The 20,853-nt window shown below is 45.3% G+C and overlaps 1 protein-coding gene across 9 annotated transcripts in view; it reads right to left on the bottom strand.

Annotated features, from left to right (window-relative positions):
- Tomosyn (syntaxin-binding protein tomosyn) overlaps positions 1 to 20,853 on the bottom strand; it is a 31,141-nt gene that overhangs the window by 9,166 nt on the left and 1,122 nt on the right. For 5 of the 9 annotated variants that reach the window (XM_065476203.1, XM_065476205.1, XM_065476206.1 and 2 more), the window contains exons 2-16: positions 10,891 to 10,988; positions 10,195 to 10,377; positions 8,625 to 8,759; positions 8,134 to 8,408; positions 7,959 to 8,037; positions 7,743 to 7,897; positions 7,396 to 7,687; positions 7,088 to 7,340; positions 6,917 to 7,030; positions 6,724 to 6,866; positions 6,092 to 6,275; positions 5,434 to 5,914; positions 901 to 1,017; positions 710 to 832; positions 456 to 581 (exon numbers count right to left, since the gene is read on the bottom strand). In XM_065476203.1, coding sequence (XP_065332275.1) covers positions 456 to 581; positions 710 to 832; positions 901 to 1,017; positions 5,434 to 5,914; positions 6,092 to 6,275; positions 6,724 to 6,866; positions 6,917 to 7,030; positions 7,088 to 7,340; positions 7,396 to 7,687; positions 7,743 to 7,897; positions 7,959 to 8,037; positions 8,134 to 8,408; positions 8,625 to 8,759; positions 10,195 to 10,377; positions 10,891 to 10,988 — 2,758 coding nt within the window. Of the gene's footprint in view, positions 1 to 455; positions 582 to 709; positions 833 to 900; positions 1,018 to 4,093; positions 4,443 to 4,749; positions 4,811 to 5,433; positions 5,915 to 6,091; positions 6,276 to 6,723; positions 6,867 to 6,916; positions 7,031 to 7,087; positions 7,341 to 7,395; positions 7,688 to 7,742; positions 7,898 to 7,958; positions 8,038 to 8,133; positions 8,409 to 8,624; positions 8,760 to 10,194; positions 10,378 to 10,890; positions 10,989 to 15,481; positions 15,601 to 20,853 lie in introns of those variants that run through there. The other 4 variants (XM_065476208.1, XM_065476210.1, XM_065476212.1 and 1 more) reach the window with 4 other exon arrangements.

Below are 20,853 nucleotides of genomic sequence, written 5' to 3'. Positions count from 1 at the left end.
AATGACAGGTTGCAAACGACAGAAGTGGGCAGAATAGGAGGTTTACAGTCTTTGCCAAAGAGCGCCCGCAGTAAAACAGAGTCCAGACTTAAGCCCACTTTTCTAGATCGTGGCAAAGTCTATTTATTTTTGTCTTCCAAGTATATATTTCGCCATGAACAGAGTGATGTCTACATACGTTTAGCGACTGGATTGATCAAAATGAATCACTGAATAGCGGCAGCAGCAGCGTTACGACTCGCTTACTTATTTACTCAAGATTGTACAAGAGAAGAGAGGCGGTTGGGCAGCAAACCAGAACTCTGGAGTGAAAAAGAGACTCGGGGTGGCATGCTGTTAGCTACTGGGGCGAATAGGCAAAGAGAGAAAGAGAGATAGAGAGGAGCACACGATAGGACCCGGTGCGCCAACAAGGAAAAGGGCAACACCGGGACACAAGAGGGAAACAAGCGTACTGCTGCGTTCCTTGCTGGCCTCCTGCTTCTCGTCCTTCCACGTCTCGTACGAGTACGGAATTAGGGCGCCGTTGCAGTCCAAGAAGGACATGGTCAAGATAGTGCCCTTCAACCGGAAAATGGTACCTGTTAAAAATGCGAACGTTGAATTAGCGTCGCGGGACGAATTCGGCACCCTAAATCTATACTCCAAGGGCGGAAATTGAATTTTATGACGGTGGCGATAAATTTTCATGAAAAAGAAGTCGACTCACCGCACGGCTGCAGCACCACAGGCGTGGTCAGACGAGCCTCCACCGACACCGGCTGCGTGATCATTACCGTCAGTACCGATCCCAGACTGGTGCCTACCCAAAGGGTCGGACAGGGAGAAGAATCTGCGATACAATGAAAATACAAAATCAAGGATCGAGGGCGTATAATATGCTGGTGTCCAAGGTCTCACCTGATTTCCTCGTGTACGAATCGACAAAGGCGAGACATTGCACCGACTCGTTGCTGATGTTCTCCAGGCTGGACATGGACGAGCTGCGGGAGCGCGAGAACGACGAGTCCAGTTTATCTAGAGAAAGGAGCCGAGAGTTAGACGCTTTGCACTAGACACAACCAACGAGCCTGAGGCTCTAGGCATAGCTCGGATTTTGTTCACGGCATCAACTACATGAAATACGAACGAATATCGAAAACACTGAAATTATTTAGAGTGAGCTTTAACAGGGAATGTTTATTGGTCAGCTTTTAAATGTGGAAATAGCGACTCATACAGTTTATATATGCATTTGACAGCTCTTATTTTTATCACGGAGTCCGTGATAATATGCATTTAGCTGGCAGGGCGGGTTACAACGAATGTTATTGTTTATCACATGTTATTGGCATTAGCGCCGACACCCTCAAGAAATCACGTTACGTGTACATAATATATGGCAAAAAACGCGCGAACCAACAGGTTGAAATGTGGCCAAGTATTTTATTTATTCGCGTGTTAAGTCTTAATAAATATGTAGTCCGACAACAAGCATAAAAACAATGCTTGGCAAGTAAGAGAGTAGTACTGCAGAAACAAATCCGAGCTGAACGAGAATGAAACGATAAAAACAAGAAATGCATAAAAACAAGTTCCAAAGCTACATACACAGAGATAAAAGGTTAATGAACAAACGTCACAAACAGTGCAGTATATATATATTAGTAATTAAGTCGAGTACGTGTAATAGAGTAGTTGAGAATATAATTTAAGAACACAGAGCGTCAGAATCGATGTGCGGTTTGCAAGCAGAGACTGTCGGCCTTATGCAACCATTGCCTAGGACGAGAAACTGTGTGTGGGTGTAATGTTGTTTGCTCATTATTGCAGTGCAGTCAGTAACAGCACTGCGGCTATAACTTTTCGAATTTCAGCTCTTAGCTAACTCGAAAGCCATGCAAGCCGGAGCGCGCAAACAAACATGGAGCGAGAGAAAACGCAACTGGCACAAAAGTAGCAAACGGGGATGGACACGAGAGGAAGAGAAAAATACTAAGTAAGCGGCACACTGGAGTAAGAGAGAGAAATAGATAGAGAGAGAGAGAGAGAGAGAGAGGTCACAAATTAATCAGAATGAGCGGCGCATGGCGAGATGGGAGACTGAAATCTGGTTCGAATGCGCGGTGGGTGATTTGTATTTATATCTGTTTGTGGTAATGTCGGGTGCAGTCGGGACGGAGAGGGGAGAATTTACACACTCCATATATATGCACACACGGAAGGGATGTATAAATGAACACAGTAACAGAGCGGCAGAAAATCATCAGTGTAACAGAAATCAGCGAGCGGGTGCACAGCAGCACACGTGGAAATTACAAGGGCGAGCGGGTGGTGGTGTGGTGGGTCGGCTGAGCACGCCGACATTGACAAAGGGTTGCGGCGTGGCGCCTGTTTGAGTGAGAATAGGGAATGGGTCAGATATACAATGCAGAGAGCAAAGAGAAAGAGCAAAAGAGAGAACCAGTCGAGATTGGGGAAAAAGAGAAAGAGAAAAGGAGAGCAGGGCGGCAGGCTGGAGCAGTCCGTCATGCCAGGGCGGTCGCATTGCATGCTGTCCCAACGTGGTCTGTTTATTTTTGCCAGGTGGTGCCGACGATCAGCGAAAAGGTAAAATTTGTGGCCAAGAGTTACAGAGCGAGAGGAGAAAGAGAGAAGTAGAAAAACAGATTAGCACGGGACTTTGCCACATTTCACACGCAGTCCCAACGAAAGGGTCAACCGCCAAGGGCGCTCGCGCGTCGACAACTCTCTCTGCGCCGGCTCCGAAGACGAGTCGACGCGCGTGCGCAGCTGGCGATTGCACGGAAGAGGAGATCATATAGAGTTTTGGATAGAGACCTTCACCATTGATATCTCAACTACAATATTCATCTACAGGTGAGAGATATTTTACACCATTCCTGCAGCAATGGCTAAAGAGAGTCAGGGCCGATTTCCACCGAGGTGCCGGTTCAATTTTCAACAATTTCTCCGGACCTGGCGAATGCAATCTATGTGTTTCTGTGTGTTGTCAAATGCGGGTCGTGTCAATGTGTTTCTGAAATAGTTTTCCTTGTGTGGTCGCGTCGGGGCTAACTTTTTGTTCTGCGTGTATGGGTGTGTATGAGTGTTCTTTGTAGCTCATTTGCGTTCTTTTGTGTGTGGAAAATTACGAAAAACAATAATAAATTATGTGACCTACAAAATGAACAATGGCAAATCATAAACGAGACTCTTATCTGAAGTGCTGTGGGCGAAGAAATGGACGGCACAAAAGAGGACGTCACAGAGTGCTGTTGTTACGTGCAACTCTCACTCAAATATTCACCCCGGCGGCGGTTAAATGCAACGTCCCCCCTTTTTGCACAATTTGTAAGAAAGTGTTGCTTTCGAGCCGACGGCGGCGACAGTTGTTAAGAAGAAGAAAAGGTTTTTTGTTGCAAAAAAGTCAACGGTTTTTGCGCGTGTGCGACACGTTCTGTGTTGCGCCAAGTCATTAAAACGTGAGTGAGAAAGTTGCTTTTCTGATTGACGTGCCTTTGGTGATGAAGAACTGATTAGTATGAAATCTAGAGGGGGCCTAGGCTGAAAGTAGAGACTTGTCGCAAACTTCTTTACACAGCATCTTTGTGCCAGAGAGATTATTGATTTTTAGCGCACATCTATAATTCAGCAGCTAAGCACTGCTTGCTTGCATAGCAAAAGCAGAGCGCCGCCAACACGAGAGGAAAACAGCACGCCGACCAAGTCTCTACTTCGCGCCTGGCGAAGATGTGTGTGAGTGTGAACCAGTTCGGCTCCACCAAAAACATCAAAACGTGTGAGAGTGAATAAATCAGAGATGCAATGACGGATGCGAGACGACTCGATCGAGAGAGAGAGAGAGAGAAAAGAAAAAAATAATGTAACGTGAGCTATAGAGAGAGCAGTCTGATGGACTGACTGCGCGCGATCCAATCAAATAAAAAAGTTGTTAAAACGCAATGTGGCGGAGGAAGAGAGAGAAAAAGAGAAAACTGGAGGGTCGGATATTGCATTTCTGACCGAGAGACAGCCAACTATGAGAGAAATATATATAGAGACTTGACAGAAAAAGAGCAGAGTGGTGTGTACAGCGGGTGGAGGTCTGTACCAAAACTGCAATATTGCCGGCTGTTGGTGAGGGCGTGGTGCGGCACCCTCGGTGACGTGGCCGGACTCGGCGATGCCGACGACGACGAGGCTTCCGGCGCCCGCAGGAATGCCGACGACAACGTCAGGTGGGTCGGCGTACCTAGGGAGGTGGCGCTTTTTGTCGGGGAATTGATGGGGGAGGGGGCGTCGACTGTCGCCTCCGACGAGTACGAGGCAGTACTGAAACATTTCTGGAGTCGTCTAGTACCTTGAGACTGCGACCGCTTCACGGGCCCTGGCTTGCGGGGCGAGCCTGCACCCTGGCCTGACGCTTTGGCAGTGGTGGGAGACACGCACACACCATTCACCTGGTGGTGGCAAGCGGCGCAAGGACACACATGAAAGCAACGGGTTAGTGCTCTTCTAGTCGGCCTGATTGTGGAGGTGGGAGTGGGATTCTCGCAGTTACGGATTTTGAGAGATATTGTATACGTGTGTTATGCAGTTTCAAGCGCTAGTCCGTCTCGGGAAATTAAGGGATAAAGTACACGTGTGGCAAACCAAACGAAAGGCAACTCAAATTTCAACTCAAATAAGAAAACAAGCGGCCGGCTGCAGTCTACGCGCGGCGGCGGTGGCGAAACCTGCCTGCTGCTGACGCTACTGGGTTTTTACCGAATATGTGAACGCGGAACAAGTATTTCAGGCAGTTGTCGTCAGAGTCGTCGGACAGATCCTTGAACAGCACACGATTACTCTTGCGCACCTGACGATAGAGAGCCCGCGGTCTCCGCCAGCCGCGCCAACCTCATCTCTGCGGCAACGTCATCTGCTCAGAAAAGCCGAGCCACCCGTGACTTATTTGATTTTTCGGGGGATCAATGCAAACTCAAAAGTGAGTGATAACGAGTTATGTGTGTCGATATTCAATTTCTATTGCATGTTCCAGGCGCAATTCTCTTTTCCGTTTGGCTCTCTGGACGACTGTGCGCGGTGCACAGTGCTCGCTCAGCTACTTCTTGCTAACACAGACAATTAAGGAGATCACATTGACGAAAGACGACTCTTATGATGCAGAAATGTGCACATGAATAATGTCGACATGTCAAAAAACTTTCATCAGACTAAAAGCCACAAGAGAGAAGCCGTAATTGCGCCTGCTTTTGTGTGAGTTTGGCAGCAGGCCAGCAGTGTCCGCGGGCGCGAGATGGACTGTTTGATTATGGTGCGAAGTGAGAAAAATAACAAAAAAAGTGAAACAGAAATGGAAACCAAAAGCCAGTTAGTCGGAGAAAAGGCCACCGCAGAAGCCCAACACCAGAGTTAGATTTTGCTCAGATCAGTTCAAGCGTCTCTTACTCAGTTTCTTCATCACCCTGCCAACGGCGTCCCAGCTAGAAGCGTCCTCCTCGACCCGCCGCAAATCCCGCACCTTCATGTTCAGCGCTGGAGAGGAGACTTTCCTTGTAAGCATTTCAGGCTGGTTGTTTTCGAGCGACAAGGTTTGCGGCCGCTGTTTGCGTTTGGTCCGGGGTGGGGCTACCGGCGAGGGAGAGTCGGCTTCAAGTACTTCTTCTGTCGGGGATTCGCGCAGCAGCACCTCTTCCACCGCTTCAAACGCTTCTTCAAAGGATGCTGACTCAGCAGGCGAAGGCTGCTCTGGCGTTGGTGTTGGTGCGTTTGGGGCTTCCTCGAAATTGAGCATTTCTTTGTTTGGAGCTTTAACGTTGGACAGCCTCATTTTTCGAAAACTGAACTTCTTCTTCCGCCACGGAACCGAGTGTCTACGCGACTTCTCTTGCTGCTGGTCTTCCTTAGCGTCTACCTCCTCTAAACTGGCCTGATCGCCCAAAAATGGTCAACAAAAAATAATAAAACCAAAAGAACTAAAATGTGAGGAATAAAGGAGGTTATCCCTTAATTTCGCTTCTATTTCTGCAAGGACACACAGACACATGTGCGTCACCAACAGACACATCTCTGTGAGGGATTTTGAGGGGTTTCGGGTGCCTCCTACCTGGTCCGACGTTGGCGACCGACATCGGTCCTCATTGCTGGTTTCATTAAGCCGCTTTGGTGAGCGTGGCACCCGCTGATATGGGTCCGCCGAACCATACAGATCAGGGGTCATCATGTTGAGCACACATACTCTCTGCTCAGTGTCCACCACTACAATGCTGCACTCGGTGCCGTACGCCACTCTGAAATCAACAAGACGTACACATTGACAGTAAAATCAAGAGATTTTATTTAGTTGGAAATTTATTGTAACTGTTTCTTTAATGCCAAGTAATTTCAATAACCACAAAATCTTTTTAATCATGGACGAAACATAAACTTTCTATTCAATTATGTTTTTATTTCTCCCCCAAATTAAAAGCTTTCATTTGACAATATTTTATCACTATGTCCAGCAATGGGTACTTAATGGGTGTAATGACCTGATAAATTTGTAATGATCGTCAGCACATCAAACGTGCGGCAGTTAATTACGCTAGTACCGTATGCACAATTATTATGGATTATCATAGCATCAGAATTTGATTCATAGCGCAAGCGCCACGAGCAATAGGAATTTACTTGGCGAGTTTTGAGGTCCCAATACAACCACTTGCGTCATCACCGCAAAGGAATTAATTAGCTACTCACAGTCTGTAAGAAGAGTTGATGCAAAGAGCTGTGATCTGGCTAGATGGTTCTCCGTGCAGCCCGATTGAGATGCAAACCAGGTACGCTTGGAAGCCTGGAGGCTTCTTCTGCAAGCCTGTCCGCACCCGAAGAGGCCCGACCTCCTGATTAATTTTCAACTTTAAAACCTCATCAAGTGGAAAAGTAAACTTACTTTTGCTTCGCTGGCCACTTCTGTCTTTATTGTTTGCCTCGGAGGATACTCGTAGTCTGGCGAGTATTCGCCTCCCTCTTCTAAGTGCTCGTAATTAACAGGAATTTCCAATTTCTGCGTAGGAAGTACGTAATGATATACAGACTCTGAGTCATATAAAAAACTACTCACCCAAGTCTCATTGGTTGCTTCTTGTTTCCTGAATTTGAATAGAATAATGTGGCTACTAGCACCCGCTATACACAATTTTCTCGACTCTGGACACAGCGAAATTAGTTGGATAGCAAAGGGGTCGTCGTCCATGCCGGAGCACTCGGTGCTCTTTGTGCGAGGCTTTTCAAAGACCTTAGCCGTCTTCATTTTGTACAGCACCTGAAGGGTCCCTGCCGACGCGTCCCAGAATTTAACACTCCCGTCAGCGTGCCTGCACAGAGTCAAATTTGACAATCAAAGATTCTGTTCGGCGCGCAGGAAAATACCCTGTGATGATGATTTCATTGTAACTGCACGAAGTGGGACTCCACTCTCCTCCGTCCACAGGCCATTCGCGCTCGCTGAAGCCAGTCCTTTTTTGAGTCCTTGAGCCAACAGAGTAAAAGGCCGGTATCAGGTCTGAGGGGCAATCAGCGAAGTACGTGCAGCAGGTCACTGGACTCTCGTGTATGTCCATGGGGTAAGGGTTTTCAAAGCACGGGAAACCTGGCGTCAGCAAGTCGATGACCACCAGGTCGTTTTGAAGAAGAACTACAATAGCGTAAGGATCCTGGAAGTCTGCGCAACAAAAAATTCAGACATAGTGTCCAATTTTCAATTTCAAGGAACTCACCGCTGACCCAGGGGCTCTCGCAAAGCGTTATAAAATCCACCACGTTGTGCTCCATCTCGAGCACGGTGGTTGTCTTTCCATGAATTACGGTAATACTAGGTGCTCTACCAGCCGTGTCGTGGGGCAAACCGCCGCTAAATATCAAATAGGCCTCTCTGAAATCGAACCGCAATAAATCAGTTGGAAAGCGGTGGGCACGCGTCTGGTGCAGCATACCCAGTAGTGCGAAGACCTTTCCACTCTACTTTCTGGATGGGCTTGCAGGGGTCCAGCTTGCCGTCTTTATTCGGTTTCGCTGGAATTACACAGAGCACAAATATTCAGCAACGCGGAGGAAGCGATAAAAATTTATTTTTCGAAAACAAAAACAGTAAAAGCTAAGTGTTATTACCGTGCGGCGTGGAAATGGAGAACGGCTTGGCAGACTGCTGTCTAGCCTGCCAAGTTGAGAGGGAGCCGTCGGAGTGGGAGCAGACGAACTGCTTGCCCTCGTGGTGCCAGGCTACGCTGAGCAGCCCTTCGGTGGCCTGCCACCTGATTTCGGCGCACCGAGACCTCAGGTCCCACAGCACCAGTTGACCGCAATTGAACCCGATCAGCAATTTCGACGAGTCTGCCGGGTTGTCGCTCAGGTGAACGATAGCACCAGGGTGTGTCTTGCGTGTCCTGGGGCAGAGAGGCGCGAGTTGAAAATTCGAAACTGGGACGATGGAATGCGGGCGCAACGGATGCATTGATTTGCATGAGGTTGGATGTATATTTTTCTCTAGGAACGAGGGCAGGAAGGCTCTTTATATAATTTTTGACTGATGAACACGAGCTCGTCGTTGAGAGGAAATTTGACGGGGCGATAAGGGTTAATTGGGTGCCTCCACTACTCACGGGTCTATCGTTTTGTTCCAGTTGATCACGTAGCCAGAGAGCTGAAAATTCTCGATGTTGACCACGTGGATGTTGCCTTTGTCCGTGCCCACGTACAGCCATTTGCTCTGCAGAGGCAAGTGGATGTATGTAATTCTGTGAACAAAATGCAAAACGCTTGTACAATGATGCAAGCAAGTTCTGGGAAATTTGTAATTCAGCCGCGCTCTCTTTTTTCTATCTATGGAAATGCCGGAGCGCAAAAACATTTTCCTAGATGCCGCAAAGCTGCCGGCTGCAACTTTAATCAGGAAAAATCAAAACATACCAGTGCGCGGCGCAGAGATAAACGGCGGCAACAATAAAAGCGAGCGTGGTGTCGAGACGCGTGCGATTTGCAGAAAATCTTTTTATTTGTTGAAAATTTGGACCGCACGCGCGTTTGATTTACGCTACGATTTTATTGAGTCGGATATCCATTGTGCGAGCTCGGACGCGGTGGGAGGCCAAATTCACCCCCTTAAATTAGCCGCGAATTCCTCGGAGGACATATATTGTCGTGCTCGCCTCGGCAAAAACTCACAACGCACACACTTTATAAAAAGAATAAGGAGGCCACGTGAGCTTATTGCGTGTTCGTTCTCGGAGTAAAAGCCTGCGGAGCGAAAGTGGATAATCAATTCTGCCTGACAAGCAATTTTTGCTAATGCGATCTGATTTAATTTGAACAAAAAATAGAAGCTCCAACGCGGTGGCCCCACGGCGGACGGAATATCGTGTGCGCAGTGAGTCGGGCGAAATTCACCGAGACAAGTGAGCACACAGCGGCAGATATTGACGAGCGCGCCCGAGAGGACGAAAGTGCAAGAACACAGAGCGAGCAGCGTGTTTTCCGCCCGGTCTGGTCGATGGAATCGGATATGAAAGCTAACATGGTGACCCTGAGCCGAGTGAGTCAGGGTATTTGGGTCGTCCTCATACATAAATGAGAGAGATGCTTTGGTACATCTGGCTGGATGTAGGCGAGTCGATTATATTCAGCAGTCTTTTCACTCCGACCGCAAGACAAAACTGCCGGTGGATGAGCCTTGTGATTAAAACGACAGCGCAGCAAATTAAAGACGAACCGACTCTTTAAAACACAGCAGCTCGCGCTCGCGGGCGCGAATTAACCCTCACCGCCCTCAATATAATTAGCACACCACCCTCTCTCCCCACCCAGCTGCGACTTAATTTCCTTATCGGCCGATCTGCTTGGTTCGCCCGCCAGTATTTCGGTGTCTTCTTTACGAGCTGCCGTCGAGCTCGTTGAATTTCTGCTTCGGGGCGGATGCTGCATGATAAGTTCGGAAAGATTCAAAGCCGCAAAGGCAATCTGAGAAAGCTGGTCTGCAAATAGAGCTAATGCCGCTCCACTGTTTAGTTCCAACAGAGACTGGCGAATAATTCATTTCCACCAACTTTTTGCTGCGCTTCTTACTTTGTGTTTGTTTTGGAGGCGCGGGCAACAAAATGCAAAGTGTGGTGGCAGGCAGGCGGGCAGACCGACCGACTAAATGAGATATCGATTAAAGAGAACGGTGCTACTCACTTTTCCCTCTGGAATTTGAGGCTGTGCACCACCTCGGGCTTCTTCTGTCGGAAGTTCCATAGGTGGATGGAGTCGTCTGAGGTGGCGGTGACCAGGGCGCCTTCGTTCGTTAGGAACTGGATCTGGATGACCGCCGCGTCCGTCTCGTGCTGCATGTGCGAGTCCACCCCTGGCCGACCCAGCCTGCATCCTTCGGTTAAGGAAAAAACGACTCTCTCGCAGGCGGACCGAAACTTTGCAACTTTGCAAAGAGCTCTTTCTAGGTTTTGTTGCGTAATGACCGCCGAGCAAACAAGAACTTTTAATACTTGGCTAAAGTAGATTATTATTTCTAGATTGTTTTGCGACAACTTTTAGTGAAAAGCCAACTTCGAGATTAAAACCAATTTCCTTTTGATTATTAAACACGTACATTTTTTATACACGCATTCGACTGTGAATAGTCGCAAGAAATAAGAGGGGCTGCGAGTTCGCTCTCTCGCAGCACGATCCGCTGAAAAAATAAACAGCCGCACTGATTGCACAGATTGCACGTTTGCGGCGCCATTACTGCTGGTGCGAATTTTTGCTGCTGTTATTATTATTATTCCCCTTCGCCGTTGGCACCAGCGGCAACAGCAACGGCCGTGGCAGCAGAAAGAGTCTTGTGTTGGCTGAATTTGTATTCAGCCTGCTTTGTTGCGTTGAAAAGGATACAGCCGAAGGGATCCTGACTTAGTGCCGAGGGCCAGCAAATGCTGGATTGGGTCGAAAGCCACCGCCGTCGGCTGGAAAGGGAACCCATGGCGGAAAGTCTGTAACAGAAAACACAACGGAACATTAAACAACAAAGCCTGCCATGCAACAACTCGATGCTTTGATCGAAGCATAAAAGCGAATTTGCATAATGGACGTAAAAATTTTATCCCGAAGAATGACCGAATTTGTAGGCGACCCGCTCACAGAATCGGAATTTAACTTGGGTCGGATAAAGTTTAGGGTTTATTGTTCGGAGTTTGCTCGAAAAATTCCGGTTCAAAACTTTTCAAATTAGCGCTATTTATCAAAATGCTAATCGGCGCGGACGAGCGTGAAAGTTGAGCTTATCGGCAACCGGCCTGTCTTTGGCGTCGGGCGGGTTGCATAGCTCGCGCCCCGTGTGATTTAATCCCCAGCTCGGAGGTAAATTTGACTTTAGGCTCGGCATTCGAATCAATACGTCTGCGGCGCACCGAGAAAGAGCAGGGAAATAATTTATCGAGATGGTGAAATGGATAAAAGCCGAATCGCTCGTCGCACATAATCCCGAGATGGGGTTAGCGGAAGGAAGAGAGCCAGCCGCAATGTGATGACTTTCTTTTCACGCACGAGAGAAATCGCCCCCCGCCCGCTTTTTGTGCATCACAAGATTTTCCAGCGGCTCACTCAAAGGGCTGCTGATCCGCCTCTGGGCGCCGCGGTGCTTATCAAATTGTCAAAACTCTAAAATAAGGAGCAGAGAGACTTCCTCGCAGCTGTTATGGAAAAGTTTAAATCAGCTCGTGTCTGACGAGTAAGAAGGAACGACAAAGGCTCCTTCAAGTCGGCTGGATTAATTTTTTACGGGTTGTCCGGCAAAGCCCCCGAGGATTACTAGGGTAAAATATTTACACCGTCTTCACGAAGCACCAGAATTCCCACATAATGCACTCCTTCGGGGCGGCTCACCATAAAAGTTTCAGCCGTGCCGCAACAGAAAAAAAACACGGCGCATAAAAATGAACAAGTTTCGCTTATAACATCGAGTCCGTTTCCGCGACCGCATGCTGCGAGGGGGCGGCGCATCTGTTCTGGTACACCGAAAGAAAAACCATGTCAAGAAGTTTATTTTTTTCGGCATGACGGCACCCAATCATTTGCTCATAAATGGCGGGCCTACAGCATTCAACTGTCCGGTCGGCCCAGCCCGACTGTCATCCGCATAAAAATACAGCGTAAATCTCGGGACTTTTACGTCGCAGCGGGAGGGATGATAATGCTGCTGGCCAATATTTAGCCTGGCAGTTCGCAAGCGCCGCGGGGGCGAATAATACGATTTCATTAATTTGGGAACTGCTGAGAGGGTCGGTGCGGGCGGCGGGATGAGCCGACCATAAAATCGGCTCGTTTACGACAGAATTCCTCGAGATTACCGAGGGTGGTTTGGTTCGCTTGCCGCCATATTATTGCCGACGGCGCTCGATGGCCAGTCCGGCCCGGCTTGATTGTTGCCCCAGTCCACTTGCCGTTCCAACAAAGGCACGTCCAAATTATGCAAGCAGCCGCGATGCTTCGGCGGAATATATATATCGATTCGCCCGCCGCCGCCGCGAGGGCCGTTCGCTCCTATGCCTGTACGTGTGTAAAAGTCGACGCAAACATACGCTATTAGTATGCACGTCAGTGCTGTTGAATCAGCCTGCGAAAACATCGCGCCAAGATTAAATAAATCGCGCGCCCGAGGCGCAATAAAACCGACGTCGCACCTTGTTTGCCCGAAATAATGTGCAGCTAGGAGATTTACGTTCGACGCGTCTTGGTTTCTTGCGGCGCGATATAAAATTTTCCGCCAACCTTGAGGCATCACATGTTTCACTCACTTTTCTTCGCACCGAGACACGTGTTGATATGTGCGGTGTGGTGAGAAAGCAATATTTATGCATTGCTACAACTTCCACTTAAAATGCACGCGTCGATTTTTTTTTTGCTCAATCCTCTAGTCGACACGAGTCTTGCAAATAATCTCCAATTTAGCAGTGGCAAACAGGACACGTTCTGTCAGTTTTGCTAACAAGCTCTTTCGTTAGATTGCACGTCACTTTCTACAACTCAAACTCACTCTCTGACAACTACTGCAAATGAATTTTCCGCATCATTTTCAAATTACCCGAAGTTAACATGAAAATAAATTTGAATATCGGATTCCCCTTAAGCAAAAAAATCAACCTAAACTAACAGGGAATACTGATAATGATGGAATTGTGAAAATCTCAAGTCAAAATATTTTTACTCCGGCTTCGTCAAAATTTGATTGGGCTAATAAAAACTGTAAAGATAGGGCTAAGTTAACAAGATATTTCATTCACGGCTATCATTTATTCGTCTTATCTGTTCCTATAAATGTTTTGATTTCTAAGTTTCTAAAATTTGTAAAAGTAATTAAAATGATTCTTCGCTTATTGACTTATTCGACTTAATCAAAATACCTTTATCACTGTCCCAAGCCACCTCTTACATATAAGAAACAAATTAATTAAGTCGTGCGTCGATGGTATCCAATATAATCAATAATAAATTTTTTCATCCATTGAAAAATCTCAGAGGAAACATTTCCCTGATTCCTTTAAACAACTTGACTGGTGCAGTTTTGTAATAATACTCTGCAAATTAAAAAAAAATAATAAACAAAATCATTAGTTCACTTTTCTCTAAAATTTTAGTCGCAGTTAAATAAGCGCTTTTAGAGTACGCTGTAGAGCGGAGAAACTAAAATTTGTGTGTTGAGCTTTAACTTTAATTATAAAATAGCTGACTTTGCTTGAAGCTGAACATAAATTGAATGTGCGCCGATTAAATTAATAATAATTAATTTTCCTATCAAAATTAAGTTAATGAAAATGTCAACCGGAGCTGTTGTCGATATAAACAGCGACGTGACACAACATGAGGCTCTAAAAACCGAAAGAACAGGTATTGCTCGCGTAAGCACGCGCCGCTTTAACGATGAGAAATGACTGTCGGCGAAAACAAATCGGGAGCCACAAAGGGCGTTCGTCGCTGCAAACAATGGGCAGAAGTGGGCCAGCGGCGTTCAAGGGCTCCGCGCACGAAACACGCCCATATCTGCGATAATTTTTGTAAAAGCTCTCTCCAGAATACATTAAAATACTGTGCTATATACATTTAACTCGCGCGCGTACAACCATTTCCACTCAAGGGCCATTTTCACGCTCAACAACACAAAAATTCGCAGCTCCAGATGAGAAATCCGCCGCGGAGAGCGCGTGCTGGTTCATTTTCCGCCCCGGCCGTGAAAGCGGCGTTCATAAAAGTTTCCTGCCTCACATCACAATCAGACCAACAACCATTTTATGTACTTTTTGTCAATGTGTATGTCTCTGCGAGCGATACGTTGTAGCGCACACCCGCTCGAAAGTAATGGCTTGCTTTTACGAGCAAAAGCCAAGGTGCGTGTAGCGGAAGGCGTATACAATAATTATTACAGCTTCAAATCACGGTGCTCAAAATATCGTTTCCCAGAATAAATGGGATTTAAATGGATAAAAATGTGATATCTAATACGAAACATAAATAATATATATGCCACTTCAATACACATTTCAGGTTTGGGAGTTGCGAGTTTTAACTGTTAAAATTACTAACAATGATTAGCACAGTAAAAAATTTTACGCCTCAATGATTCCCACCATTCACAATGAAGCAATTAACAGTAATTGATTTGATAACATTTAACTGCATGAGGACCAGGAAAATATGGAAAATATTAAAAAATATTGCAGCCTTTCTTAAGTTGGTTCGCGCGATAAGAAAATTAGCGTAAAGATAAGCACGTCACTAAACTACGAGGTTAAACATATTTTATGAATCTTTCTTTGTTAAATGCTTAGTGAGTGGGCAAATTGAAATAGGATTTTAATTTGTTTGTCTCCACTTTGTCCTTGCTCCTTGAAGGATATCTAGCAAACTTATTATGATTTGCATACATATTAAAATAAATAAGGTCAGAAGATTTAGCAGAAGACTGCAAAGAAAAGAGTTATTAAAAACTAAACAAATGTTCCATAACACTGAGTTTTTTTTAAATGAAAACGTATAGCATAGTTTTCTTATCACAGTAATTATCATTACTGTACCACTGACACATTCAACTCTCGATTTGAAACTTTCCCATTGCGCTGTTTCTTTCCTTGATAGTCTTTTCACAAGGCCAGTGGTTGCTGATTGCAAATGCCGACTGGCATTTCTCGAAAAAAAAAAAAAATCAATTTAATAAAGAATCGTGGAAGATAATGTTTTAGCACTAAAGGGCCGTGTTAAAAAGGACTATATGGTTAGATTATCAGCATACTCGAAACTGCGCACCGGTGACCGCAGCGAGCGTAAGTTCAAAACACTCTGGTGATTTTTAATCAGCAGTGTGAGCCCAATTGGCTGTACTTTCCGATCCTGAGTAGAAATTGCAGCGACTCTCGAGCTATCTTAACGATGCACCAGAGTCTCGTGAGAGTCCCAACAGCACTTAGCTAACAAATTTCTATGTTTCTTTTACCAGGGCAACTCCGAAATCGCTGCTCCCCGCCATCGGCTGCATAATATTTCGCGAACGCGGCCGCCGCTAGACTGGAAACGACTCGGCCTGTCCCGCGAGAGGTGATAAACTCGGCGCGTTTGCAGCGATAGAGGCACGCATTTCGCCCCTCACTCAGTGCATAAGAATGCTGTCGTGATAATGGGCGTGCTTAATTATCCTGGCTGCCGTGGCACCAGCGATATTGACAAGCCGGCCAGTCGGGGCCAAACAAACACCACGATAGCTGTTGGGCAATTCCGGGCCAGCCAGGGGTGCCACCCTCCGACATTCATATTCAATTACCCGGCGGGCCGCTCTCCAGGCGCCTTCTGCAATTGCAAATACGTCCGCGATCGACTGCTGGCTGGCTGGTGCACGGAGTCGAAAAGTAGGTCGCACCCCGAAATTCGCTTAATTGAAACGTGTTCAGCACAGCAACATGCAAATGCACCGAGATTCGAAACGAATGCACTCGATCCCGATTTTCTGGCCGCGCGTGCTGTTGGTGAATTTCAATTTGAGAGGCGCATCGCTCAAAATAATCAATCGATTAATGGCACGGAACGCCGACACTGACACACCGCAAGAGATTCCAGGCATATATACAGCACGGCACATCATGCCATTAGTTTTGGATCAGTCATAATCGCCGTCCGTGCTGAATAATTTACACCGCCATGTACACAGTTTGAAGTGATGTAACGCGGGGGAGCGGCCGCCGGCACTACAACATTATCAGGCCGAAATTCGAATGCATTTGAAATAGATTTACGTTTAATAATGCCTATCACTCTCACCCTTTTGAGGACCTTGTTGCCGCTGGCTGGCTTTGAACGGAAGTCAAACTCGCATTTAAGGTTATTTATCGCTTTGGAATTGCTGGAAACAAATTGATCGGTTTGAGGAAAATTGTCCCTCAGGGCCAACCAAATCACGCAAGCGGTGCGCAAGATCTGAAAATTTTGCTTTTGCTGCATAAATGCATTTTCTCAAGCGAGTGAAGCAAGGAGTAAAAGTGCAACGAAAGAGAGCTTAAAATGCAATTAAAGAGGGGCACTTTTCTGGTTTCATTTCAGGTAAAAAGTTATTCAAGTGAGAAAATATATGTTTCATTATCATCTTTTAAAATGCCCAAAATTAAAGCATTAAAATTAAATAAATTAATTAAAACAAGCCAAACTCCTAGAGTCAATTTTTAATTGTTTTCCTCATAAATCTGGAAGCTATAAACTCTATGTGCGTTTATTGATTGGATTCAAACCCTGGAAAGCTGCAAGGTCTTCTGAAATGTGAGCCTCTGCCTTATTGATTTGCCTTAAATATTGTCCTGAAACTTTCCGACGCCCTCGTTGCAGCTTGCGTGGGCCATGATAAACACAGGCTATCGGCGGAAAATCCCCCGGTCAAAGTATAAATATGTGCACCGCGTTTCCTACAGCGGCCTAGCTTTAATTGCAAAGAATAATAAAAGTGCGGTGGCAGGAGCTGCTCGGGCAGCAATTATTTACGGCGTCGCATGAAGCAATTTCTAGAGGCGGCGCGTGCATTTTCGCAAAGAGAGCGTAGTGTACCATTAAGAAAAATGCCGTGTCACCGTATATCACTGGAGCTTACGCCTTTTCGGATCTCTCGTCCCCCGTGTTTAATTAATCAAATCAAGCGCCAGCCGGGCGGCGCGGCAAAAAAGCTAAAAGGCGTGTTTCTGAATAATAATCATCATACTCATTACGGAACACTGCCGGCTCGTACGTTTTGTGTAAACGCCGCTGCTTTTTCGCTCGCTCTGCCGAGAATACACATGCATTTATCACCCGAGGTGGGGCTGGCTGCTGCTGCTGCTGCAGCTACGATGCCGGCACACTCTGTTGCACATCCCTCTCAGCGATTTGCATTTTCTTCGCCACTGCCCCTTTGACCCCGCCCGGCTGACAATTACGAGCCACTCACCCGCTTGCCAACAACCGGCAAATGACGCGCCTACCTGTGTGCGCTAAACGCCGCCGGCTGCATCTTGCGCCAATTAAAACGACAGCGCACCAGAGACGACAAACAAACAATCGCAAGAGCCGAACCAGCAGCAACGCCGCGGACGAGCGTTCCGTTCTCGCAGCTTAGCATGTCTGTCTGAATGATGCTTTTGACGGGGACAATAGGCGAGCAATATCAGCGTGATTGAAGACTCCTCCGTGGAGAAGAGCATTGACAAGCACTCGCTTGGTGGTAATCGGATTGAGGCCGTGTTTGTGCGACAAAAGTGGTGCGTAACACAATCCGCTGTTTTTGGCACAGCTTATTGCCGCGTGAATTAAGTCCATGATCAAAGGAGCATTTTTTACCGAACGTATTAAAATATGCTCTATAATATGCTCAGTCAAAAGTCAAAGCGTTATCGTGGTTTCCAGATACTAAAACAAGAAACCGCGTCAAAATAACAAGGCACTCGCCACCAAAGCGTAAATTATGAATCGAACCCCAAAGCGGCAATTCCCCAAAGAATATCTCATGATTATGTTCTTGCAATCACGCGAGATTTGATATGATCAATACTCTCCAAACTGTGGATTGCTTTTGCCCAAAATTTTCACGAACAAATATTGACGTTAATTTCTTCTAGCAACACTGGCAGTCTTGTAAGGTGCGTAAAAAGACTATTTTACATAGTCTTTTTTAGATCTATTTTCCTGTTTACAAATAACCGAAATAATCAAATTCACCTTTTAACAAAGTAACATAAGAAATAGTTTATGATAAAAGTGAACTGTATATTCTGGTTTCACGAAAAGATGAAAAACCAACTTGAACTTACACTGAGGAGCAAAAAATGATTATTTTTAGAGACCACGCTGATTTCCATTTCCGCAGTATAAATTGAGAATTGGACTTTTTCTTCAATCCTTGAACTAAAGCAAGAGTCGGCTATTAAGGGCTTGAGTACTCAAAGAAAGTTTCAAGTAAAAAAGTTTCTTGGCTGTGCAAAATTTCACAAGAGCTCCAAGAGAGTGTGCAGCCACGTAATAATCAGAAATTTGACCTGCCTTAAAACCAGCTCCTAAAACCGCAGCGGTGTGGAAAGGGGTTGCTGCTAGAAGCAAGTCCTCCAAGATTTCGGCTTTTAAATTTAATTAAACGAGGCCAAACCATTTTTCACCATGTAGCATAATACTGTGCAAAGAGGGGAAACTTTCCCACTGACGTTCGGGTGGTGAAATGGCAGGAGTGAGCCAAAAAGATCTGCAGACTCGGCAAATGATTCATTTGCGAGTCGAAATCATAAGAGACCGCAACTCCCGCAGGACGCGAGTGGCTCAATTGATTGCACTAATTGCGCGAGAGGTGATAAATTCAGCGACGTCCGGCTCGCGCTTGAAATAATTAAAAAAAGGGCGAAGAGAAGCACTAGGAGAGGCAAAAAAAGTGAGAAAAAAAACGAGTACGCCAGCCAGCACGGAGCGCGTGCTAAAATATTAACGGTGGCGAACGAGGAGGCGCCAACGGCCCTTTTGGCGCTTCTCATTTCGCGCTTGCAAGACGTGCGCTAAAAGCCAAAATAATAACTCTTGCCTATTATCTCGACTGATCAATTCCGCCGCCGCCACCACCAAATTGGGCCACGAGCATAGATTTTTTCCCATTCGCCGGAGCCCACTGTCCACAATATCGAGGCACCCCGTTGCTGCCGGCGTTTTCGCGTCCGGCACGTAGAGCGTTGATAATGAATTTGTCGTTTCATGACGCCTTCTCTCAGTCAGTTTAACTCTTGACTTTCTTTCTAATTGAGAAAGCACAAATATATATAATTTTAAAATGACACAATTATTAATTTTTTAAATAGGCGATTACTCGAGGTTGTGTTCATATTGGAAATAAATGAAAATAAGCTTCATCCTCGTTGCTTTACAATTGTCGTTTTAATTTCTCGACTAAAGTTTCGACGTCATCCAGTACGTCCTATTCATGAGGCAGTTGAGGCTAGCTCCAAAGACCAAATTTAAATGTAAAGCAACGAGGATGAAGCCTGGTTTCATTTATTTCCAATACAATTATTAGTCTACATCAAGTTTTTTCTTCGAGAAGAATGAAAATAAGGACAAAATTTGAAATTATAATAGGGAATACTGTTAAAGTATTGGAGCTTTCATCTTATCTTAAGTTCCCAAATGAAATCAAAAATACTGTTCAATAACCAAAAACCAAACTCTTCATATCTTCATAGAGAAAATAGCTTGCCTTTTATAATAATATGTTACCAATTTAAAACGTTAAAAATATCTCTGGTTTTATTTCTGGCAATTAATTTGACGTTTTGAGAGAATATAATAATATAGCATTGAAATAGATATTTGTAACAAAGTTCATCGAGGGATCAGAAATTTACTCTTGGTAAATATTTTTTATATATTTGCTTAACTAATCCATACATAAACATATATGTATAAATTAATTAAACCATAATAATAATAAAAGTATGTACATCAATCGTAACCAGGCCTGTTTACCAATATGAAGAAATTGATAGCATCATATATACTTGTTTGAGCATATGTGTGTAAATTAGGCATAGATTGGAATTTACCCAAGCATAACATTCAAATAGTTAGAAAGGAATTTGGGTGGTTTGCGAAACACATACATACAACGGTTTGCTAATTTGACGGTTAGCAGCTCTCTAGAAATTATTGATTTCATAGGTCATAGCGTTTCTGTTTCGTGAAAATGCCTTTGATGCGCAGTCAAAGTGGTTTCTGGCGCAATCCTGGTACCGATGTTGGAACGAGATGTAGAAATTGGGAAACTCTGAAGCGGAAAAAAAGATTTTTCATTAACTTTGTGGGTGTTCGATACAAAAACTCATAATTAGTATTGTTATAAACACAATGTTAAATTTTCTAAAACGAAAGAAAGTATATATCCGATCAAGTGCGTTTGAGGAAATTGAATAAAAAACAATAGCGATAAGAAAACCTATTTTTCAAAAGTTGTCGCCTGGTGACAAAATATTAAAATTTTCAAGCAATTTCTCGAGCAACAATAAGTCTCGTGGAATTAAATAGCTTTGATCAGGCGGTTACTACAGCTGATGGCAAGCCGGAAGTATTCGAGCAGGCGGCGACCAAAGTCTGCTGGTCTGTTCTCACTGTTGTAGCTATCAGGCCGAGCAATAAAAGCTTAATTTCGGTGGCAATCTATTAAAGCCAAGAGCTTTTTGTTCAAAATGTTCATTACCATTCGTATCTAAGTTACACAGCTTTGGGCAGAAAAAATTCGCCCGTGTGCAAGAAGCCCGTGATTGATAAATGAAAAGGGAACAATAAGCAAAAAGCGGGCCGAGATTTGCTTCCCCTTCACAGATG

The sequence above is a fragment of the Cloeon dipterum genome, chromosome 1 (assembly GCF_949628265.1).
Source record: "Cloeon dipterum chromosome 1, ieCloDipt1.1, whole genome shotgun sequence".
In the NCBI taxonomy this organism is placed as follows: domain Eukaryota; kingdom Metazoa; phylum Arthropoda; class Insecta; order Ephemeroptera; family Baetidae; genus Cloeon; species Cloeon dipterum.
The sequence above is the reverse complement of the archived record's forward strand: the minus strand, read 5'-3'. Positions and strand labels throughout refer to the sequence as shown.